Below are 25,430 nucleotides of genomic sequence, written 5' to 3' on the forward strand. Positions count from 1 at the left end.
TGATTACTGTATCATCACTGTAGCAAATTATGGATTAATTAGGCTCATTAAATTTGTCTCGCGAATTAGCACCCATCTGTGCAAAAAGTTTTATAAACAGATTTTATTTAACACTTCTAAATAGCAAGATTCTCTTTGATGTGATGGATCTAAACGTTAGAATAGCAAGATTCTCTTTGATGTGACGGATCTAAACGTTAGAGGGGAGGAAACGAACACACCCTAAATTTTCTGATTTCGACAGATGCTACATGTTGACTCGCCAGCACTCTTCCAACTCTAAATCTTGCCCCAGAAAAAACATCACACCCTGCATCCAAACCCCCACCTTGCTCCAAACTTGTTGCGCAAAGGAGAGGGGCATCGTTGAAAAGCACAATAATACCTCATTGGTGAAGACATATTTTTGGGCCTTAAAAAGGAGCATATCGAAGCCTTTTGGATCAAATAGATAGCACAATACGGCCCATAAGGAAGCACCGACCTAATCCAATCCATTCAACCTGCACAAATCTGCAAGAGATCACAAATGTTCAAAACCGAATGAGAACAAAATGACAAGTTATGTATAGAAATCCTGAGATAAAATTGATCACTGCTTAACTAGCGGTGCATCACAAAAAGCAAAAATAGTGAATTTTACTATGGATCCTTCAACTATTCCCGCATTCTCATCTAAGGCCCTGTTTGGATTGGAGGATTCTAAAAGGAAAATACCCATCTAAGTCATCAACCTAATAATGTGGAGGTCCCCACGCATTCATGGTGGCTTGTTGTGCCTATGTAGTACTACAACCGTGGAGTGATGAGAGTTCCAGCACAATGGGAAGATTAGGAGTTTTACAATTTAGCCCTAAAATCCATTCCCTTTTCTAGCTCTCCCCATGTTCTACGATGAAGAGAGGTGGAGCAGGCCTTGGGTGCACGTGGTAGGTGCATCTGGGAGCATGAACTAGTATCAAGGGGGTGCAGGTTAGCTTCCTCGCCTTCCTATGATGCCAAAGCGAAAGTTGAATGGTGGATTTTCACTGGCAGTGGTGGAACTTTTTACCAGAGACGAGTTCGGTGATGATGTAGAGGTGATGTAGTAGTTGAGAGGGGTTGAGATGAGGCTGCACAACTTCTTTGCCTCGGTGTCGTGCTCGGTAGTGGCCTGATGGTGGATTAATATGCAGGACAACGAGATCGATATGTAGGGCGAGCATGAGCTGAGAATCCATGGCGGCGGGTGTGATGCAACTCGTGAACCACACGAGCACCAAATGCATGCCTCGGGCTGCCTTGTTGTCCTCCGAATCTAAGTGCAGAAAGCCACGCTTGTGTGGACACCATCCCCATGAGCCTTCACTTCCTCCTTAGTTGAGCCTAGCACCATCCATGGAGGCGAGTAGCAAACCGGCATTTTCGAATGATTTTGCACGCTGGAGTGATTGCTTCCCATGCTCATGTGGTAGTAACATTTCTTCTAGCGTTCAGAAGCGAAGAATTCATGAGAGGCAAAATGAGAGGCGAAACTTTTCCCTAGGGAGCGATGACAAGGTTGCTAGTGGGGTTGGGTGCTTGAGGAGGAGTTCGGGTGTCACTCGATTTCAACGATAGGTGGTGGCATTTTGCTACCGACAGAGGGATAACCGAAGGAGAAGATGACACGAGGACAAGAGAATGATAGATGAGGGACATATGAGGGTTTTTTACATTTTTTTGCCTGCACAATTATGCACCTCACATGACTTATTTTCCACGCTGGTAGTGCCACGTAAACAAAAAAAGCCCTCCATGAACCTCCATAACCACTCTTTGTTAGATTGGGGACCTAGATCACTGTTTTGAAAGTTCATGGACCCAAATGGTAATATGAGAATTAAGAACTCACTGTGAAACTCACATCGAAATATGTGTTTGTTGCATTCCAAACCGGTCTAGCCCATGCCCAGACTAGCCCAGCGCAGCCCAAATGCTGGAGCGATGAAGTCCCAACCGGCACGGCAGCGAACGAACCCACGAAGCCTCCCGAGCCTCCCCCGAAGGAAAACCAAAGAAGTCTCCTGAACCCCTGGAAACCGCCCACCCTTCCCGTCAAGGCGGCAACCACGCATCCAATCCAATCCAATGCAAGGCAACCCAGCCCCCGCAGGCCGCCGCCGTCCGTCCAGCCCTGGCCTCTTCCCCTCGGCCGTCACGCGCCGGGCCCGTGACCTACCGTGCTGCGCCAGTGCGCCTCCTTTCCCTTCCTCAGAAAAAGCGAAGCGACCCCCAACCCTCCAAGTTTCCTCCCCTCTCCTCTTCCTCTTCACACCCCCCAGACACCAAACACCACACCCCCCTCTCTCTCCTCCCCCCTCACGTCGCCGCCTCTGAATCCCCCAGCCCCCCTCCCTCCGCCGCCGGCCTCCCCCGCGGCCGATGTGTGTGCCTCGCCGGGCCAAAACCCTAGAGGTACGCGCGCGCTCCCCTCCCCACCCCCGCGCGGCGCCGCCATCGCTCTTCCCCGGCCCCGGGCGGGCGGCGATCGGGCCCAGGGCGGGCTAGGGTTTTCGTGGGATTTCGAGTGGGGTTTTTGATCCTCTACTTCCGCTGATTGTTCCTCCGCGGTGATTTTTTTTTCTCCCGCAGGTGACGCGAGGGTGAGGGGTCCCGATCGGAGATGGCGGCGGCCATGGCCGCGCACAGGGCCAGCTTCCCGCTGCGCCTGCAGCAGATCCTGGCCGGGAGCCGCGCCGTCTCGCCCGCGATCAAGGTCGAGTCCGAGCCGGTGAGCACCCCCCCCCCCCCCCCCCCCCGGCGCACGCACACACCACCACCACACACACACACATCGTGGCTGCTTTGTTTCCCGTCCTTCGTTCTAGGGTTTTGATCGGGGGCGGGCGCGTGTGGATGTGCCGAGGCGTTGCTGGTTCTGGTAAAATCGTCGTCTCTGGGTATATCGGGCTAGGGTTTAGTTGCTCGGGTGGAGGGTCTCGCTTGTGATCGCTCTTAAGGTGGGGCGCTGGTGGGTAGTTAGTGCTGTTTGAAGAGGTGCCATGTTTTTTGGGACTGGGAGGCGATGGTAGAATCTGTTGTTCTATTAAGTCGTTTGTCCTCGTGGGTGCTCTGGTGTGATGATGCTGTAGTGTTAGTGTTATACTCCCTGGTTTCAGCTTTCTGATTAAGTGAGGTGTCTGTCTGCCTATGTACTTCCGTTGCTGCTGTACTAGGTTTAAGGAGTTTTAGTATCCCTATTCTCACTGAGCGCTATGGGGCTGTTGTTCTTTGGGACACCTTATTGTTCTTAGTCAATTATTTGTCCAGATCAAAAGTTTATGAGCCAGGACAGATGTTATACCTTGCAACTTTATGGTTCAGGGCTTTATGAACCTGCTTGAGGCCAGTAGTCATTGCAATTTGTGGTACAATCGTAAAACATGTCAATGTAGATGTTTCCATGGTGAGAATGATCAATGTTTCCCACATGTTCTTATGGGTGGTTTTTAGCCAATGTGGTTGTGTATGCTTGTGGTTTGGCCACCTATTCTTTGCAATGACCAGTGTTATTGTGTCTATAAGATACTGGATAGAACGTTCCATACTGTTATTGTTGGTACTTCACCTAATTTTGTGATTTTGTAGCTGTGTGCAAGAAAGCTTGCTTGATACCACAGTTCTACTTACTTTTAGCACTTATTTTGGGAGTTTCTGCTTTTGGTTCCACATTCTTATTAGTTACTGCTAACTTTGGTTCTTGTTGTACTGACTTTTGTAAGGTAAAATATGGAAATACACATCATCATTAATATTGTATCTGACTTTCAGCTGTAAGGATCACATTTTCTAGAGTGAACTTTGGTTGTTTGAGGTATACTTTGTTTGGTCACTGACAAGCTGGGTCTTTTCACCTTGCAAGGAGCTAGCATAGTCACTGGTTTCTGCAAACTTCCATGTTTTGTTCACCTCAATGAGCTCGCATAGCCACTGCATCGCATAAATGCGCACATACAGTGTACTGTATTGTAACATATATGTGCAGTCTACACATCAGTTTCTTGCCATCTGTCATAAATTGCAAAATTTCTTAAAGATCTTATCCTTGGCGCACCTTTGAAAACAACCTTTTGCTGATAAATTGTTCTGCATGTACGCATTGCAGCCTGCAAACGTCAAAGAATTTATTGATCGAGTGATCAATATTCCACTACATGACATTGCCATACCACTATCAGGTTTCCGTTGGGAGTTCAATAAGGTGACTCTCTTTAAGATACTGTCTATTTTATATTTCATTTGCTTTCTTTTGTGCAGTTGTTTACTTTTGGGTACTTGGTTACAGGGAAATTTCCACCACTGGAAGCCTTTATTTATGCATTTCGACACATATTTCAAGACATATATTTCTTCTAGGAAGGATCTTCTTTTATCTGATGATATGGTCGAGGCTGATCCGTTGCCAAAGAATACCATCTTGAAAATTTTAAGAGTAATGCAGATTGTTGTGGAGAATTGCCAGAATAAAAGTTCTTTTACTGGTCTTGAGGTGAGCGTTTGTTTGTGTTTGTGCTGTTACCTCCTGTTCTTCAAAAGATTCCAGTTATAACCACCCATGTTTTTTTTATTCTCCTCATGTTAACTTGTTGCTCTTTTTTTTTTATCAGCATTTTAAGCTTCTCCTGGCATCGTCAGACCCTGAGATAGTTGTAGCAGCTTTGGAAACTCTTGCTGCTTTGGTTAAAATAAATCCTTCAAAGTTGCATATGAATGGAAAGCTGATCAGCTGCGGAGCTATAAACACCCATCTTCTATCATTGGCCCAAGGATGGGGCAGCAAGGAGGAAGGTCTAGGCTTGTATTCTTGTGTTGTGGCAAATGAAGGAAATCAGCAGGAGGGCTTAACCTTATTCCCAGCAGATTTGGAAAACAAATATGATGGCGCACAGCATCATCTTGGTTCGACTGTTCATTTTGAGTATAATTTGGGTCCTGGCCTAGATCCTGACCAAACTAGTGACAAGAGCAAGTCATCTAATTTGTGTGTGATACATATTCCGGACATGCATCTTCAGAAGGAGGATGACTTGAGCATACTGAAGCAATGTGTGGACAAGTTCAATGTTCCCCCAGAGCACAGGTTTGCATTGCTTACAAGGATAAGATATGCCCGTGCTTTCAATTCTGCACGGACTTGTAGGCTGTATAGTCGCATAAGTCTTCTTTCCTTCATTGTCCTGGTGCAATCCAGTGATGCTCATGATGAACTCACATCTTTCTTTACAAATGAGCCAGAGTACATAAACGAGTTAATCAGGCTTGTCCGGTCAGAAGATTTTGTTCCTGGGCCCATCCGTGCACTGGCTATGCTAGCGCTGGGAGCACAGCTAGCAGCATATGCATCATCTCATGAGCGTGCCAGGATATTGAGTGGGTCAAGTATCATCTCTGCTGGTGGCAATCGTATGGTGTTGCTCAGTGTCCTGCAGAAAGCAATATCATCACTCAATAGCCCGAATGATACCTCAGCTCCTCTAATTGTGGATGCCCTTCTTCAATTTTTTCTGCTTCATGTACTGTCTTCATCAAGTTCTGGGACTACAGTTAGAGGCTCAGGGATGGTTCCTCCTCTCTTGCCCCTCCTGCAAGATAATGATCCTTCTCATATGCATCTTGTCTGTTTGGCAGTGAAGACTCTCCAAAAGCTGATGGAGTACAGCAGCCCTGCTGTTTCTCTATTCAAGGACTTGGGTGGTGTAGATCTCTTGTCGCAGAGGTTACATGTGGAAGTGCAGCGTGTTATTGGTACTGTTGATGGTCATAATTCAATGGTTACTGATGCTGTGAAATCAGAAGAGGACCACCTGTACTCCCAGAAGCGATTGATTAAAGCTTTGCTAAAGGCTCTGGGTTCTGCTACGTATTCTCCTGGCAATCCTGCTCGTTCTCAAAGCTCCCAAGATAATTCATTGCCTGTCTCACTGTCCCTTATATTTCAGAATGTAGAGAAGTTTGGGGGCGACATTTATTTTTCAGCAGTTACTGTTATGAGCGAAATAATTCATAAAGATCCTACATGCTTTCCTGCTTTGAAGGAACTTGGTCTTCCAGATGCTTTTCTGTTATCAGTGACTGCTGGGGTAGTGCCATCTTGTAAAGCTCTTATCTGTGTTCCTAATGGCTTGGGTGCAATCTGCCTCAATAACCAAGGACTCGAGGCTGTCAGGGAAACTTCAGCACTACGTTTTCTTGTAGATACCTTCACTAGCAGGAAATACTTGATGCCAATGAATGAAGGTGTGGTCCTTCTAGCTAATGCAGTGGAGGAGCTTCTTCGTCATGTGCAATCTCTAAGAAGTACTGGTGTTGACATCATCATTGAAATAATCAACAAGCTCTGTTCATCTCAGGAAGATAAAAGCAATGAACCAGCCATCTCTGAAGAAGAAAAAACAGATATGGAAACTGATGTTGAAGGCCGTGATTTAGTAAGTGCTATGGATTCCAGTGCGGAGGGCATGAATGATGAACAGTTTTCTCATTTGAGCATTTTCCATGTGATGGTACTGGTGCACCGGACAATGGAGAACTCTGAAACCTGCCGGTTATTTGTTGAAAAGGGAGGTCTACAGGCTCTTTTGACACTCCTGTTGAGGCCTAGCATTACACAGTCATCTGGAGGGATGCCTATTGCTTTGCATAGCACGATGGTGTTCAAGGGTTTTACTCAGCATCACTCTACTCCACTTGCACGTGCATTTTGCTCATCTTTAAGGGAGCATTTGAAGAGTGCATTGGAGGAACTTAATAAAGTTTCCAGTTCAATTGAGATGTCCAAGTTAGAAAAAGGAGCGATCCCGTCTCTATTTGTTGTTGAATTTCTGCTATTCCTAGCTGCTTCAAAAGATAATCGTTGGATGAATGCTTTGCTCTCAGAATTTGGAGATGCCAGCAGGGAGGTCCTGGAAGATATTGGACGAGTTCACCGGGAAGTGCTTTGTAAAATTGCGCTTTTTGAAGAAAACAAGATCGATTCTGAAGCCAGTTCATCTTCTTCGGCATCTGAAGCCCAGCAGCCTGACTCATCTGCCAGCGACATTGATGATAGCAGATACACTTCTTTCAGGCAATATCTTGATCCACTTTTAAGGCGAAGGGGCTCTGGGTGGAACATAGAGTCTCAGGTGTCTGACCTCATTAATATCTACCGTGACATTGGCCGGGCTGCTAGTGATTCGCAGAGAGTTGGTTCTGATAGATATTCTAACCAGGGATTGCCCTCAAGTTCCCAGGACCAGTCTTCCAGTTCATCTGATGCAAATGCCAGCGCAAGATCAGAAGAGGACAAGAAAAAATCCGAGCATTCCTCCTGCTGTGACATGATGAGGTCTCTCTCGTACCATATTAACCATCTTTTTATGGAGCTCGGGAAATCAATGCTGCTGACATCTCGTCGAGAAAACAGTCCTGTAAATTTATCTCCATCTGTTATATCTGTTGCTGGGAATATTGCTTCCATTGTGTTGGAGCACCTCAATTTTGAAGGGCACTCAGTAAGTTCTGAGAAGGAGATTGCTGTTACCACAAAGTGCCGCTATCTCGGAAAGGTGGTTGAGTTCATTGATGGAATATTAATGGACCGGCCAGAATCCTGTAATCCAATTATGGTGAATTCGTTTTATTGCAGTGGTGTCATTCAGGCTATTCTGACCACATTTCAAGCTACCAGTGAGTTGCTCTTCACGATGAGCAGGCCACCATCTTCACCTATGGACACAGATAGTAAAACTGGAAAGGATGGAAAGGAGACAGATTCTTCTTGGATTTATGGCCCCCTCTCCAGCTATGGGGCAGTTATGGACCATCTTGTGACCTCATCATTTATTCTCTCCTCATCTACTAGACAATTACTTGAGCAGCCTATTTTTAATGGATCTGTCAGGTTTCCACAAGATGCTGAGAGGTTTATGAAGTTGCTTCAGTCAAAGGTGTTGAAGACGGTTCTTCCCATATGGGCCCACCCCCAGTTTCCAGAATGCAACATTGAGTTGATCAGTTCAGTCACATCCATCATGAAGCATGTTTGCACTGGGGTGGAAGTGAAAAACACTGTTGGCAATGGTAGTGCTCGTTTAGCTGGTCCACCCCCTGATGAGAATGCAATTTCACTGATTGTAGAGATGGGGTTCTCTCGTGCCAGGGCTGAAGAAGCATTGAGACAAGTTGGAACAAACAGTGTTGAAATCGCAACTGATTGGCTATTCTCACACCCAGAGGAACCACAAGAGGAGGATGATGAACTAGCTCGGGCGCTTGCAATGTCTCTTGGGAATTCTGATACATCTGCACAAGAGGAAGATAGTAGGTCCAATGACCTTGAGCTGGAAGAAGAAACAGTTCAGCTGCCTCCCATAGATGAAATATTATATTCATGTCTTCGACTTCTTCAGACAAAGGAAGCTTTAGCTTTCCCTGTCAGGGACATGCTTGTCACCATCAGCTCTCAGAATGATGGCCAAAACCGAGTGAAGGTGCTTACATATTTGATTGATAATCTGAAACAGTGTGTGATGGCATCTGAGTCTTTAAAGGATACAACATTGTCTGCTCTTTTTCATGTTCTTGCTTTGATTCTCCATGGAGATACTGCTGCCCGTGAAGTTGCCTCAGAGGCAGGTCTTGTGAAGGTTGCTTTGGATCTGCTTTGCAGCTGGGAGTTGGGACCTAGGGAAAATGAGGTGGCTGAGGTTCCAAATTGGGTGACTTCCTGTTTTCTTTCTGTTGATCGGATGCTCCAGGTGGAACCGAAGTTGCCAGATGTTACAGAGCTAGATGTCCTGAAAAAGGAAAATTGTAACACGAAGACATCACTTGTGATTGATGACAACAAGAAAAAGGATTCAGAATCTTTGTCAAGTGTTGGGCTGCTGAACCTGGAGGACCAAAAGCAACTTTTGAAGATCTGTTGCAAGTGCATTGAAAAACAGTTGCCTTCTGCTTCTATGCATGCTATTCTTCAGCTCTGTGCTACACTGACGAAAGTCCATGCAGCTGCAATTTGTTTTCTTGAGTCTGGTGGTCTGAATGCTTTGCTGTCATTGCCGACAGGTAGCTTGTTTTCTGGATTCAACAATGTGGCTTCTACAATCATTCGTCATATTTTGGAGGATCCTCACACCCTTCAGCAAGCAATGGAATTAGAGATACGTCACAGTCTTGTCACGGCTGCTAATAGGCACGCAAATCCCAGGGTTACTCCACGCAATTTTGTACAGAATTTGGCATTTGTTGTGTATCGGGACCCAGTGATATTTATGAAAGCGGCCCAAGCTGTGTGCCAGATTGAGATGGTTGGAGACAGACCATATGTTGTTCTTTTGAAGGATCGTGAGAAAGACAGGAGCAAGGAGAAAGATAAGGACAAGGACAAGCCAGCTGATAAGGATAAAGCAACAGGTGCAGCCACGAAAGTAACATCAGGGGACATAGCTGCAGGATCACCTGCAAGTGCTCAAGGGAAACTGCCTGATTTGAATGCCAGGAATGTGAAACCTCATCGCAAGCCACCACAAAGCTTTGTCACTGTTATAGAGCATCTCTTAGATCTGGTTATATCCTTTGTTCCACCACCCCGATCAGAGGATCAAGCTGATGTTGTTTCTTGTACTGCCTCATCTTCAGACATGGATATTGACTGCAGTTCTGCAAAAGGGAAAGGTAAAGCTGTGGCTGTTGCGCCTGAAGAGAGCAAGCATTCTGTCCAAGAGGCTACTGCATCCCTTGCCAAAAGTGCATTTGTTCTTAAGCTGCTGACAGATGTATTGTTAACTTATGCGTCATCCATTCAAGTTGTTCTTCGTCATGATGCTGACCTGAGCAACATGCATGGCCCTAATCGACCAGGTGCTGGTATAATCAGTGGTGGAATCTTTACCCATATCTTGCAGCACTTCCTTCCTCATGCTGTAAAGCAAAAGAAAGATAGGAAAACTGAGGGAGATTGGAGGTATAAATTGGCAACGAGGGCTAATCAATTTTTGGTGGCTTCATCTATTCGTTCTGCTGAGGGCCGGAAAAGGATATTTTCTGAAATCTGCAGTATGTTTCTTGATTTCACTGACTCTTCTACGGCATACAAAGCCCCAGTATCAAGGCTGAATGCGTATGTTGATTTGCTCAATGATATTCTGTCAGCCCGCTCACCAACTGGCTCCTCGTTATCAGCAGAATCTGCAGTTACATTTGTTGAAGTTGGTCTTATTCAATCGTTATCGAGAACCCTTCAAGTTCTTGATTTGGATCACCCTGATTCAGCGAAGATTGTTACTGCTATTGTGAAGGCCCTGGAAGTGGTCACTAAGGAACATGTTCATTCAGCTGATCTTAATGCAAAAGGAGAGAATTCATCAAAGATAGCCTCCGACAGCAACAATGTGGATTCATCATCTAATAGGTTCCAGGCTCTTGACACAACTTCTCAGCCCACAGAAATGGTTACTGATGACAGGGAAGCATCTAATGCTGTTCAAACTTCACAAAGTTCAGATTCAGTAGAAGATGAGATGGATCATGATCGTGATATGGATGGAGGCTTCGCTCGTGATGGTGAAGATGATTTTATGCATGAGATGGCTGAAGATGGAACTGGTAATGAATCCACAATGGAAATCAGATTTGAAATTCCACGCAACAGAGAGGATGATATGGCTGATGACGATGAAGACACTGATGAAGATATGTCAGCTGATGATGGTGATGAGGTTGATGAAGATGATGAAGATGAAGACGAGGATGAGGAGAATAACAATCTGGAGGAAGATGATGCCCATCAGATGTCTCATCCTGACACGGATCAGGATGATCGTGAAATGGATGAAGAAGAATTTGATGAGGACCTGTTAGAAGAAGATGATGATGAAGACGAGGATGAGGAAGGAGTCATCCTTCGTCTGGAGGAGGGGATTAATGGAATTAATGTGTTTGACCACATAGAAGTTTTCGGTGGGAGCAACAATTTGGCTGGGGATACACTGCGTGTGATGCCTCTGGACATTTTTGGTACAAGAAGGCAAGGACGGAGTACCTCCATATACAATCTTCTTGGCAGAGCAAGTGATCATGGCATTCTTGATCACCCGCTTCTTGAAGAGCCTTCTTCGATTTTGAACCTTCCTCATCAAGGGCAACAACCAGGTATCTGTTACCTCTGTCAGCCTACTAGATTATTATCTAAATAATTATCCTATCCTGTTACTGTATGTAGATGATGCCAACTCTGGCATACGTTGCTGATTCATATTTTTTTCCCAGAAAATCTGGTTGAGATGGCTTTCTCCGATCGAAACCATGAAAGTAGCTCCTCCCGTTTGGATGCTATATTCCGCAGCTTGCGAAGTGGACGGAATGGACACCGTTTCAATATGTGGCTGGATGACAGTCCGCAACGCAGTGGATCAGCTGCCCCAGCAGTACCTGAAGGCATTGAAGAATTGCTGATCTCTCATCTGAGGCGACCCACTCCTGAACAGCCTGATGTCCAGAGAACACCTGCTGGTGCTACTCAAGAGAATGAGCAGCCCACCAATGTATCGGAAGCTGAGGCAAGGGAAGAAGCACCAGCCGAACAAAATGAGAACAGCGTAAATACGGTAAACCCTGTAGATCTATCTGAAAGTGCTGAGCCTGCACCTCCTGACAGTGATGTGCTTCAAAGAGATGTGTCCAATGCAAGTGAGCATGCTACAGAGATGCAGTATGAACGCAGTGATGTTGTAGCACGTGATGTGGAAGCAGTCAGCCAAGCAAGCAGTGGCAGTGGTGCTACTTTAGGGGAGAGCCTCAGAAGCTTAGAGGTTGAAATAGGAAGTGTTGAAGGACATGATGACGGTGACCGGCATGGGGCTTCAGGCGCTTCAGATCGGCTACCTTTGGGTGATATGCAAGCAACTGCTCGGTCGCGGAGGCCATCGGGTAGTGCTGTCCCACTAGGCAGCAGAGATATATCTTTGGAGAGTGTTAGTGAGGTTCCTCAAAATCCAAACCAAGAACCTGATCAGAATGCTAACGAGGGGAATCAGGAGCCTACTAGAGCGGCAGATGCTGACTCAATTGATCCTACATTTTTGGAGGCTCTTCCTGAGGACTTGCGAGCTGAAGTTCTTTCTTCACGTCAAAATCAAGTGGCTCAGACTTCTAATGACCAACCTCAGAATGATGGAGATATTGATCCCGAATTCCTTGCTGCACTTCCCCCTGATATACGAGAAGAGGTGCTAGCTCAACAACGTGCCCAAAGGTTACAGCAACAATCACAAGAATTAGAAGGACAGCCAGTTGAAATGGATGCTGTTTCAATTATTGCAACATTCCCCTCAGAAATTCGTGAAGAGGTATAGTTAATTTCATCATCGGTCCCAATATGAACATTTTGCTCTAACTGTTTTCTCATGGTCTCTTTACATATTCTAATCGCAGGTGCTTTTGACATCTCCGGACACTCTACTAGCTACACTCACACCTGCACTAGTTGCTGAAGCCAACATGTTGAGGGAGAGATTTGCTCATCGGTATCACAGTAGCTCCCTTTTTGGTATGAACTCCAGGAACAGGAGAGGTGAATCTTCGCGGCGTGAAGTAATGGCAGCAGGCCTGGACAGAAATGGCGATCCCTCCAGATCAACTAGCAAGCCAATTGAGACTGAAGGTGCTCCTCTTGTCGATGAGGATGCCCTTAAAGCTCTTATTCGGTTGCTTCGAGTTGTTCAGGTAATATTAATGTTTCCTCTATGAGGTCTGCTTTGTTATGGAATGCTGGGAATACTTCATGTAATTGTCTCTCTTATAATTTACAGCCTCTATACAAGGGTCAACTGCAGCGGCTTCTCCTGAACCTTTGTGCTCACAGAGACAGCAGAAAGTCCTTGGTTCAAATTCTAGTGGACATGCTTATGCTTGATCTGCAGGGTTCTTCAAAGAAATCAATAGATGGAACTGAGCCGCCATTTAGGTTATATGGGTGCCATGCAAATATCACATATTCACGTCCTCAATCTTCAGATGGTAATTTAGTCTTCACCTTTTTTTGTTTTTTTGGCAAGTGCCTAATTTTCAGTGCTTGAAGTTGCACTGTATATTAATGCATTACCGTTGTTGCTATAAACAGGTGTGCCTCCATTAGTCTCACGTCGTGTGCTCGAAACGTTGACATACTTGGCAAGAAGTCATCCAAATGTTGCTAAACTCCTGCTCTTTCTTGAATTTCCGTGCCCATCAAGATGCCACACTGAAGCACTTGATCAGAGGCGTGGCAAGGCTGTTGTAGAAGAGGGTGAAGAACGGAAAGCTTTTGCACTTGTTCTGCTATTAACTCTGTTGAACCAGCCCCTTTATATGAGAAGTGTAGCTCATCTTGAACAGGTGAACAATTTTTCCTTGTTTCTTTTATTGTGGGTATATCTATTTTAACCTTTTCACCCACAATTTACTTAGCCTTTTGCAACATGTGCAGCTACTAAACCTTCTTGAAGTTGTCATGCTGAACGCTGAGAATCAAATTAATCAAGCTAGGTTGGAAGTGTCATCTGAGAAGCCTTCTGGACCAGAGAATGCAGTACCAGATGGTCAAGATAATACCAATGTTTCTGAATCATCTGGATCAAAGTCAAATGCTGAGGATAGTAGCAAAACTCCTGTTGATAATGAAAATAACCTGCAAGCTGTTTTGCAAAGTCTTCCCCAACCAGAGCTTCGGTTGCTATGTTCATTGCTTGCGCATGATGGGTATGTTCTTACGCGAATCTCTTCAGTGATACATGCAACAAGTTTTTTTTTTCTTATTGGCTACTATATTATCATAATTGGCCTGTTGTAGAATACTTTTTCATTGGTTGATCTGTTTCTTTTCCTTATTTGCTGTTATAAAACACACTATACTTCCTTCGCTGTTCATGTAAAATTATGTGCCGAATTATGTGCCGTACACTTTTTTATGTTGTTTGGACCTGTTTTTGTTTGTTAACCATTTACTGTATCAAATTATCTTGCACCCTTTTTTTTGTTTCCTTGTAATCTGTTTTAGCATTACCTAACATCGTTGTGTATCATCCTTTTGTCATTTCAGATTGTCAGACAACGCCTATCTCCTTGTAGCGGAAGTGTTGAAGAAGATTGTGGCCCTGGCCCCTTTCTTCTGTTGCCACTTCATAAACGAGCTTGCACGTTCCATGCAAAATTTGACACTTTGTGCAATGAAGGAGCTTCGCTTGTATGAGAATTCTGAAAAGGCTCTTCTTAGCTCTTCATCAGCCAATGGAACTGCAATTCTTAGAGTTGTGCAGGCTTTGAGCTCTCTTGTCACTACTCTTCAAGAGAAAAAGGATCCAGAGCTTCCTGCTGAAAAAGATCACTCAGATGCAGTTTCCCAGATATCTGAAATTAACACAGCATTGGATGCTTTATGGTTGGAGTTGAGCAACTGCATAAGCAAAATAGAAAGTTCTTCAGAATATGTGTCAAACCTAAGTCCTGCTTCTGCAAATGCACCTACATTAGCAACAGGTGTAGCACCTCCATTGCCTGCAGGAACCCAAAACATATTACCATATATAGAATCATTTTTTGTGACATGTGAAAAGTTGCGTCCTGGGCAACCTGATGCTGTACACGAGGCTTCAACTTCAGATATGGAAGATGCTTCAACATCTAGTGGTGGGCAGAGATCATCTAGCGGTCAAGCCAGTCTTGATGAGAAACAAAATGCTTTTGTGAAATTCTCAGAGAAGCACAGAAGATTGTTGAATGCATTCATCCGCCAAAACCCTGGGTTGCTGGAGAAGTCATTCTCGCTGATGCTGAAAATCCCTCGCCTGATTGATTTTGACAACAAACGTGCATATTTCCGGTCTAAAATCAAGCATCAGCATGATCATCATCATAGTCCTGTCAGAATTTCTGTGCGCCGTGCATATATTCTTGAGGACTCCTATAATCAGCTTAGGATGCGCTCACCCCAGGAGTTGAAGGGTAGGCTCACTGTTCATTTTCAAGGAGAAGAAGGAATTGATGCTGGTGGGCTGACAAGGGAGTGGTACCAGTCGCTGTCACGAGTCATTTTTGACAAGGGTGCCCTTTTATTTACGACGGTGGGGAATGATTTGACGTTTCAACCGAATCCTAACTCTGTATATCAAACTGAGCATCTCTCATACTTCAAATTTGTTGGACGAGTGGTGAGTTATGGTGCCCTGTAGACATGTGCTTACTACACTATTTGAATATTATTATAGTTTCTGAAGTTTTACATTCCACCAGGTTGGCAAAGCTCTCTTTGATGGTCAGCTTTTAGATGCCCATTTTACTAGATCTTTCTACAAACACATACTTGGTGCCAAGGTTACATACCATGACATTGAAGCCATCGATCCTGCGTACTACAAGAATTTGAAATGGATGCTTGAGGTATCTTTTTCTCTGCCTACACAGGTTATGTTGCATGTTCCTTGTAAATTTGGGGACAGTTGATCATTCAGATGTAACTTTTCTCTTTGTTCTTTGTGCAGAATGACATAAGTGATGTTTTGGATCTCACCTTTAGCATGGATGCAGACGAAGAGAAGCTGATACTGTATGAGAAGGCAGAGGTACCTCCCCCCCTTCCTTGTGCCTGTGTGTGTCATGGGGAACCTGTGGGCCTATCTTTTTTACAAGCTAAGTCCTATGATATCTTTGCAGGTCACTGATTGTGAGTTGATTCCTGGAGGGCGTAACATAAGGGTAACTGAGGAGAATAAGCATGAATATGTGGACCGGGTAGCAGAGCATCGTTTGACTACGGCAATAAGGCCTCAGATTAATGCCTTCCTGGAAGGGTTTAATGAACTCATTCCACGGGAGCTGATATCTATTTTTAACGACAAAGAGCTTGAACTTCTAATTAGCGGTCTTCCAGATATTGACTGTAAGTTTTACAAATTCGTTTGAGTTATAATATCGTACTTTTGCATTGGATCTAACTCCCTGTTTTTGCCTGTTTTGTTTTCAGTGGACGATTTGAAAGCAAATACAGAATATTCTGGCTACAGCATAGCCTCTCCGGTAATTCAGTGGTTCTGGGAAATTGTTCAAGGGTTCAGCAAAGAAGACAAAGCTCGGTTCCTCCAGTTTGTGACTGGCACTTCAAAGGTATGCTGACAGTCACTTCCATGATTCCCAGTGCTGATTCCATTTCTGGATTCCAGTCTGCACCTCTAGCTTGGCTTACAGTGTGTTAGACTGCCACATTCGAATCCATGTGTTGTGCAGTTGTGCTTACGCCTTGAATTGAACTGTAGGTACCGCTAGAAGGTTTCAGTGCACTGCAAGGAATCTCTGGGCCACAACGGTTTCAGATACACAAGGCTTACGGCAGCACGAACCATCTTCCTTCGGCTCATACTTGGTAACCTATCTACTTATTTGGCTTCATATCACCTTAATATGAAGAAAACTTGGCCCTTGGCAAGTCACCGTTATGTCCAGGTTTTACTAACACCAGGTCATCTTTGCTGACTACAGCTTTAACCAGCTAGATTTGCCTGAGTACACATCCAAAGAGCAGCTCCAGGAGAGGTTACTGTTGGCGATCCATGAAGCAAATGAAGGTTTTGGATTCGGCTAATCGGTCATCTCCGCGCATGTGTGCCCAGTTGGGGGAATCTGTACAGATACTGTGAAATTTGCAATAGGCGAGCAGGACATGCGCTGACCTTTCTCCGCATTCTGAACTACACTGGCTGCCAACACCAAGCGATGGCACTGGTCCCTGCGAGGCATTTTTACAAATTGATCGTTGGGGAGACGGCCGTGATGTAAGGAGATGCCCAGGATTGAAGATTGTGCAGGGAGGAGCGGCAATGTTGAGAGATGGCAACTATTTGATGTCCATAATATTCTTTTTCCCCTTTTTGGGCCGTTTTTTCGGCCGTTGCCCCCATTAATAGTTGTCGCCTTGTTACATTGGACTTGGCTCTGAAGGGTTTTTGTTTTACCTTGTCATTTTTCACGTTTGTCTTGGGGGGCATAGACTGGTGTAACTAGAACATTATGCCGAATGCAAGTTCTGTCTTACCCCTGGTAATCCGTCTGCCTTGTTTGGTAATTAAGAGGGCTCGTTGTGCCTTTGCCTGCGGAGTACTGTAATTCAATGAACCGTTTGTTTACACCGCGATTCCAAAAGAACTTGTCCGAAGACAGTATTGTGACCGAGTCTATTGGAAGATTGCGCACCAATGAGCAAGAGCAAGATCTACACGCGTTGCTCAATCCAAGCGTGGCCCTTTGCCCCGAGTCCTAAGGAATTTAATAAACCGGATGGAGCTGGGTGGTGGTCAAGGAAATTAGGGACACTGACTCGGGGCGAGGAGGGAGGAGGGGGGGGGGGGGGGTTGAGAGAGAGTACAGTACAGAACGTAAAACTCGTTTTCTTCAATCTTTTTCTCTCTTTCAAAAATGTGTTTTCTACGACCCATGTTTGCAGTCGTTTTGGTAGGATCAGAATGTGAGAAACATCTTTAAGAATATTTTCAAGTGTCAACTAACGCACTATCGTCTTATTTCTCTAAAAAAATATTTTCATCAGTCAACCAACATTCTTTTTTTTTGAAATACAGTACAGACGTTCATGTACATATGTTCATGTACATATACGCACACTCATCCTTATGACACAACGAACATGCCTCGCTGTTGATAGGTAGGAGCGGAGCCAGTTATATTCCTGGGTATTCAATGTCTTATTTATATATCAGCTGCATACATGTATATATATATATTATATAATGCATAAAAATATTCTCTGAGTAAATCAGCAGCTCCGTGCCTCATCGCAACACTGACATACTTCCCTTTTGTTTGATAACAGGTTTAGATGCCCATGACTGTTAGCATATTTGTTAGGCAATGTTCGGATGGAGGGACCAAAGGCCATTAATGCAGCTGCACAATGAGAAGGAGAGGGGGCTTTTAGTCCTCTTTAGCCAACCTTTGGGGACTAATAGACTAAAGCCTTTAACCTCTCTTTTAGACCCTGTGTAGGGACTAAAATGGAAGGACTAAACTTTAGTTGGGTAGATCCAAACAGGATCTTAGCTAGTTACCCATTCTACTGGCCCAAAACATGTATTCTTCTTACCAGAGCATGATCTGCTATTGCTCAAGATAATCCGATCTACAGCCTCCAGTTCATATATGTACACGCCCGTTAGATGAATAAAACTGCACCTTATTAGCATTTGTGTCGGTTCTGGAAATGGCCGACAGCTAAACCTACTCGAAGTGTGTATCGTGCGTCGTGATCGGAGATGGCCTAGCATATAGTAACTCAAGATTTATACTGGTTCAGCCAAATGTGCCCTACGTCCAGTCAGGTGTCGGTCGGATGTATTGTTTGAGCCTAGGTGCTCGTGAGAGTTGGGGAGTTATAAGCTTTCGAGTGAAGAATAAATCTCTTGGATTTCCTTGGTCCTTTTTGTCCCCTTTCATAGGGGCTGACCCAATCTTTTATAGTCCAAGGGGGTCTCCTTTACAGGAGAACTAAGGGTAGAAAAGAGAGGTAGAGAGAGAGTTCCTAGCCCCGCCGGTCACTTCGTTGTGATGGAGGCGTGTCCGCTGCATCGTGACAACGTTGCGTCCCATCCCTTCACGAGAATGGGGCAGTGGATTAGTGTTCCCCACTGTGGCAACAGATGGGACCGTAACCCCCATGGAGGGAATGGTTGGCCTGTACGGCAAGTTGACTCCAGCATGTCCGTCCTTATCCCTTATCCCCAGCACCTGGCCCCGAGGAAAGTGACACGTGCGTGGAGAAGTCCGGTTGGCGTCTTAGGTCGGGACCATAGTATGGACCTAGGCCTTGGTCGGGGACGCGGGTCGAGGCTCCAGCCGACCGGCCGGTTGGGACTGTGGGCCTTGATGGCCTGGAGAAAGTCACGGCCCAGGAGGGCGTCCGTTTGATCCACGCGTGGTCTTAGACAATCCAGAATGCCAGCAGGAAGTGGGCCCGCTAAGGACCCCGGGTCCCTGGACCCGTCACGCTCCATCTTCAACGTTACGCCTCATCATTCCGCCATGATGGAGGTGTGCCCGCTGCGTCCTGAAGATGTCATTGTGTTCCGTCCACTCATAAGGGTGGTTCGGTGAAACAGTGCCTCCCCGCTGTGGCAGCGAGGGGCACTGCAACCCCTGTTGGAGGAGTGGTTGGCCTGTACGGCAAGTTGATTCCGGCGTACATCCTTATCCGCCACACCTGCTCCCGGGGCTCACTAGTATGCGGGGTCCGGCTGTCCTCGGCCTCGCCGGTCGGGGACCACGACGGGCAGAGCCTAGTCGGGGGACCTCAGTCAGAGCCGTGGTACGGACCCAGTTCCTGATCATCTCCTAGGTTCGGGACGTGAGCCATGCTTTTCTCGACCAGCCGGTCAGTCGGGATCATAGGCCTGGGCGGCCTGGACGAAGCCGCGGCCCGTGAAAGTGGGCGTTCGTTGCGGGTGCTGTATTTGGGCTAGACTAAATGCCAGTGGGAGGCGGGTCCTGTGACACTCAGGTACTTAGTGTTGTCATACACTAGATTTTAGTATGAAGTTGTGTTCAAAATATGGTGAAAGTGTGTTTAAAAATTTAAATGATAAGGAAAAAGAGTATTTATATAGTTATAAATTAATAAAGGTCCTTTAGTGTTAAATAAGTAAGAATGGGAAGTGGAATCCAAATACATAAATGTTGTTTTGGCAAAAGTCAAAAACTTATGTTTAAATCGCAAATATAGGTGAAACTACACATAGGATGTAAATGTAGTGTAATTTTTAAATAGGATTTATATAAAGTTTAGAAACTTTGCTAAGTTTTATAGTAGTTTCAAATCTGTTGCTCTTCTGCAAATGAACCTTAAAGCAAAGTTGTAGATTTGGATAAATCCTACACTTTCGCTTTTGGGCCCATCTTCATTTGAGCTTTGGTTTGAAAGTTACTTAGAGTTTACAGTGGAGTCCTTGTGTTTTTGAGAATTTACAAAATAGTCCCCTTCTTCCTCCTCCAGCCCGACTTCCTCTGTTTCTCTGCCCGTGCGCCGCCGCCGTTCTGCCAGCCATGTGCAGCACCCCCGCCGCCCCAGCGCCGCTCTGCACCCGGCCACGCGTCCTCCCTCGCCTTGCCCACCGCCTTCCCGGCCTCGCGTTGGCCGCCCCTGCTTCTCCCACGTCACGCCGCCGCCGCCCGAGCCGCCACGCGTGCCGCCAGCATCGCCAGCTCCTGCTCGCGCGTGCAACACCTCTCCCGGCCTTAAGACTCACTCAGCTGTTGCTCTGTGACCTTGTTTACTCACCCGAGCACCACTAGCCCATCGCACTTTCTTCTCCCGAGCGCAGCTCCTCGCCGGACCCCCACCGCCATCCCTGACCACCGTCGTCAGCCGCCTACGCAGCCTCTCAGCTGCGATCCAGTGCTCCTAGAGCACCACTGCGACTCTCTGCAACTCATCGACCGGTCCAATTTGGTCTTCCCGCATCCTAGCACCAGTCCCCGCAGCGCCGGCGAGCTCCAGTTCCACCGCCCGCTCGGCCTCACCGTCGCCCCGCTGTTGTAGAGCCTCTTGACCCCAACCAGGAGCACCAACAGCACCACACCGACCCGTAGAAGCTCCTAAGACTACTTCCCCACCACCCTCCGGCATCCCAGCCTGCAGAACGCCGTGCCGCCATTGCTGCCGGTGAGAACCCATCTGCCCCACCGTCGACAACCCCCTTTCGCCCCATCTTCGACCAAATTAGATACGGTGGTCGCTTCCCCACATCCCCACGGTACTCTTGCGCGTCTTTTTGGTCCACCTTCGTCGGCCCCTCGCCGGGAACACTGCCGCGCCGCCACGGCCGCCGCCATTCATCGTCGCCGGCCATGCTCCGCCGCTGCTTCTCGAGCACATCGCCCACCCCTAGCCTCAGTAGGTCCTAGAGGTCGTATAGGACCGGTTCTTCCCCGGCCAAACCCTCGCCACCGGCGAGAACGCGTCGGACCGATGCGCCGGCCACCGTCGTGAGCTATCAAGGGCACATCTACAAATACTCTTTCTGTTCTGAGGGCCCAGGTGCAAGAACCCGAGGACCTCTCTGCAAGACCCGAAACTAGTGTTAGCTATCAACTTGTAAAATTCATAGGAATGTGTAAAAAAATCTAAAAATTACCAAACCAGGTTTGTTAGAATCTAGAAATATAAATCTACAATTTTGTTAATAAAGTTTGGTTTGAAACTAAATGCATTTTGATCTATTTTAAACTCAAAGTAAAAGAGTATCTTATGCATAACTTGTGCATATAAACTTATTTTCTTGTAATTTTTGGTATGTAGCTTCTTTAGGTCATGGGTAAGATAGTGTAAAAATTTCATGCCTAGTATTATTTTATAGTTTAAGTTCTTTTAAACTTTTGCAAATCAAATTGGGAATGGTTTAAATTTATTTAAACATATTCCTAAGACATTTCTGTTTAGATCTTGTGACCATAATCTAGTATGTTGATAATTAGTTCATAATTAAATTTTCAAGAATTTATAATTTTTACTACTTCGGATTGAATCTAAACTTGAAGTTTGAATTCAAATTAAAATATGTTAGTTTCTATTTTTAGAAAATTATGAAAAATTTACCATATGCTTATTTATTGAAAATAAATTTAACCACAAAAATCCATGATCAGAATCTTTATGGCTTCAAAATAAAAATCAAACTTGTCCAATTACTTCAAAATAATTCCATGAATTAAGTGTAAATAGTAGTTTGGGATCCAACCCCCTTGCTTAATGAGTTTATGTTCATTAATTTATTGGATTACAACTTTATTGTGAAATAAAATCTTTAACTCAAGCACCATCTCACTTAAATAATTGCATATCATGTAGAATCAGCGACACTCAACGACGGAGACTACGAGCTAGTCCTGGAACAAGACCAAGAGTTTTCTGAAGATCCGATAAACGTCGCCGAGACTCTAACTGAAGCTCCGAACCAAAGTTCGGAAATATTTGACACTCCTGCCCCCAACCCCACTCAAGAAGGCAAGCCCCGATGCATAACCCAGTATTTCAATTTATTACAATTCTGCCTATATATTATGTATCTTGCATTACGTCTAGGAGTTGAAATGAAACCCTAGATGCACTGAATCCTAGGAACCATTGTATTGTACTTGAGTCCTTATCGCATAGACGCTCTGCTAATAGGACCGGTAAAAGTCGGGTGATTTGCTGTCACTCGCGCGATATAGGAGTTAAATGTTTACTTTCCTGCAATCATTATAAGGATGATGGACGGGGTCATGTGCAGTATCATGACTCGAAAGGTTACCCCATCTGTGTTGATAAAAGTTGATAAGGTCGAAATGTGTGGTAGTGGTGGCTAAGCGTTTGAAAGTACTAGCCATATGCCGCGAAATATGGTAAAGCGGTAAGCCTAGTAACCAATCGGCCCGGCAAGTGGACATACCTCCCACCACTCGTAATTTGGTTTTTCTCACGCACCGACGTGCAGGAGTACGTTCCGCGCAGTGGACAGAAATACGGTCATGTAGTCGCGCTACAGACGTATGTCCTACACAATTGGTGTGCGTACGGTCCTACAGTCGCTTGTGGTGGCCCTGTTCCACGACCCGGAATGAGAGGCAAACGGTTGCTTCGGAACTATCGTTGGATATTCCAAGCATGTGAGCTAGGTTTACCTTGCAAGGTTGAAATTCGATTCAGAATCGTCCGTTTCTCGCGGAGATTGAGAGTGCTTATTCCTTCTGCCACGTAGAGTAAGAAGTGTAACTATTGATGGTATAATCTTGATGAATGTTAATCTCTACCTTGCTTGTCTAGTGTATGTGTTTACCTACAATGGCTAATCAAGTAGAATTTAAAAGCTAAAATTTGAAAGTACATCATACTCTTTGTTGCTTTTCAGCTGAAATTAAACCCAGAACCTTTTCAATATCTTCATGAGTCTAGTTATCTGGCTAAGTATACCACGAAGCGGGTAAGTCTTGCTGAGTATTAGTATACTCAGTCTTGCTAGTCTATCTTTCAGGAATGACCTTCGAGAACCCCACGGATAGCACTGCATGGCCAACTTCTGTTCCGTTTGGCTGGTCCGTGGAGCGGGATCCGTCCCCGGCTGACAGTGACCCTCCTGAATGACTCTATACTTCGGGCTGAGTGTGGTGTTCACCTTCGCGACGAGTGTAGTCACGCGCCAATTTCTTTCCGCTGTAAACCTGGACAAACTGTTTCGCTTGTCACTTAAGACAATATTTGTATAAGTTTACCTTAAGTGAATGTTTGTAATAATATTTATTATGCTGTAAATTAAAAGTTGATGAGCTGTTTTGTAATTGTAAACTCGCCTTCGTACGAGGTAAACCTGCTTCGATCCTATTGAACCGTGGTTGCATCGGGCGGAGACCCGACAGACCAATGGGTTATTCCGTTGAAATACGTTGAGTTAGTATCAGCTGTATAGCAATGACTAGCGCACTTGAGCCGGAATAATTCAGACGGTGTGCCACAGGTTCGCTGGGGACCCCAGGTCCCTAGACCTGTCAATTTGCTTCTACATGGTAATAAACAAAACAGATTCTTTGATCCATCCTTCCACTGTTTTTCCTTTGTTTGACGATCATAGTATCGCAGTCTTCCTCCTCCAGCTCTAGACTTTCCACGCACAATGTCAAACCTGTCACCACGATCGACATCCCTACTCATGTCCGTGTCACTCTATATCAGGCATAGATGAATTCAACATTCATCAACGGTGTACATTCTTCGGATTCACCTTTGAATTCATTTGCTCGGGAAGAGGTAATACCCAACTTTAAAATCCTAGCTCCGTTACTGTCGACGGGCACACGCTTAACAATGAAAAAATAGCATCTGTTAAATTCTAGAATAAATTTTGTGTCGAGTCGAGATCTTAAATCCGGATGGGCAAGTTTCACCACAGGAAACCTTACCACCATCAAAGCTACGCTCATTTCGCTAGTCAACCAACATTATTGTTTCTTTTAGAATATTTTCAATAGTCAACTAATTTTATATCTCAGTGCGATTGGGGTTGTCTTAATATCACTTCTAGGATTACTAGATGTGGAACCATATTTTCTTATTTTTTTCATACACCTCATCTATCTCTCGTACCAGACATATATCTCTATCTCTACTATTACTAAAGCAAGCAATGATTCCTTAATCAGTCAATCAAAGTCCTAATCAGAATCCGGCTGACCATATGTTGAATTAGGGGTTCGAAACATTTAGAATTAGCACTTGACGAGTAAAATGAAAAAAGACTAAAGTTCTCGATCGACACGTAATATGTATTATAAAATACATATAGTGCATAATATATACAATTTTATATGCCAACCAATATATTTATATGATTTCTCGTAGTAACGCACGGGCATATTTGTTAGGACAAATAAAAAGAATAGAATATAAAAGTACTTGCTTATATTTTAGATTAGAATATTCAGATTGAGGAGGTGTTTAGAATATTTAGATTAGAATACACGACTCATATTTGTTTATATATAGGATTATTTTTTCATCATTTTGTGATTATTGAAGACTTTATTTTATATGCTTTAAAACTAATTATTTTTATATGTTGTGAATGATCTTTCGGGTTGGCAAGACCTACGCGATAGCTAGTGAACTCAGTACTTGTAAAATTCTACTCGGTATTCATTATATTTATCACGAGCTTGTATTAATAAGCGGTCTATTTTCTCTAGATATCTACGAACATAATTATGCAGCTTAGATTTCTATTGTCTCTCCAGACAGTTCCACATGAAGAGAACACTTTTCTTCGACCTAAGGATTATCTATGATTGCTAGACATGACATAAACAAAAACTACAGAAGAGACTTCTCCTATAGCGTCCTTAGCACGGAAATTTGTATTGTACAATCGGTCTAGGAAAAATAAAGAAAATCTACTTTATTAAAACAAATAGGTTTACATATGATTTTCCCTTTTGAGAACCCCAAATTTTTGAAGAAAAGAAAAGATTACCTTACAACGGATATATTACAGTGAAGTTTTCTAGCTATTATACAGGGTGAAATGCTATACTACTACTAATGATTTAGGGCCGAGGGACTTGCAGGTCTCTCTGCTTATGAAGTTTCTAGGTTATCCTCCGATAATTCTACTCTGTGCAATAACTCCTCCTTTTATATTGCCGTAAACAACACTTATTTGTTCGTTGATCCTTATCTTCTTCTTCTCTGATCTTTATTGTTCAGGTATGGTCCAGATTATTACTGCATGGTCCGAACCGCTTCTAACTGGAGTTCTTGAACCGCTTCGGCCATATAGTGTTGTATTTCAACGGTGCCTTTAGTTTTATCGCATGCTGTTTTATATTATTTATTTATTATTTTTTATTGGAACTATTTTTCAGCT

At 44.6% G+C, this 25,430-nt stretch overlaps 1 protein-coding gene across 1 annotated transcript; it reads left to right on the top strand.

Annotated features, from left to right (window-relative positions):
- The first annotated feature begins 2,279 nt into the window (after positions 1-2,279).
- LOC112883985 (E3 ubiquitin-protein ligase UPL2-like) lies at positions 2,280-17,123 on the top strand. The gene is made up of 17 exons (XM_025949265.1): positions 2,280-2,436; positions 2,614-2,752; positions 4,127-4,222; positions 4,307-4,510; positions 4,629-11,154; positions 11,272-12,350; positions 12,436-12,726; positions 12,813-13,020; positions 13,124-13,377; positions 13,469-13,740; positions 14,081-15,188; positions 15,271-15,417; positions 15,519-15,599; positions 15,691-15,916; positions 16,001-16,140; positions 16,290-16,396; positions 16,513-17,123. Exons 2-17 carry the CDS (start codon positions 2,645-2,647, stop codon positions 16,613-16,615), a joined length of 10,950 nt encoding a protein of 3,649 aa, XP_025805050.1. The 5' UTR covers positions 2,280-2,436; positions 2,614-2,644; the 3' UTR covers positions 16,616-17,123.
- Positions 17,124-25,430: the final 8,307 nt, after the last annotated feature.

Source organism: Panicum hallii, chromosome 3 (assembly GCF_002211085.1).
Source record: "Panicum hallii strain FIL2 chromosome 3, PHallii_v3.1, whole genome shotgun sequence".
In the NCBI taxonomy this organism is placed as follows: Eukaryota; Viridiplantae; Streptophyta; class Magnoliopsida; order Poales; family Poaceae; genus Panicum; species Panicum hallii.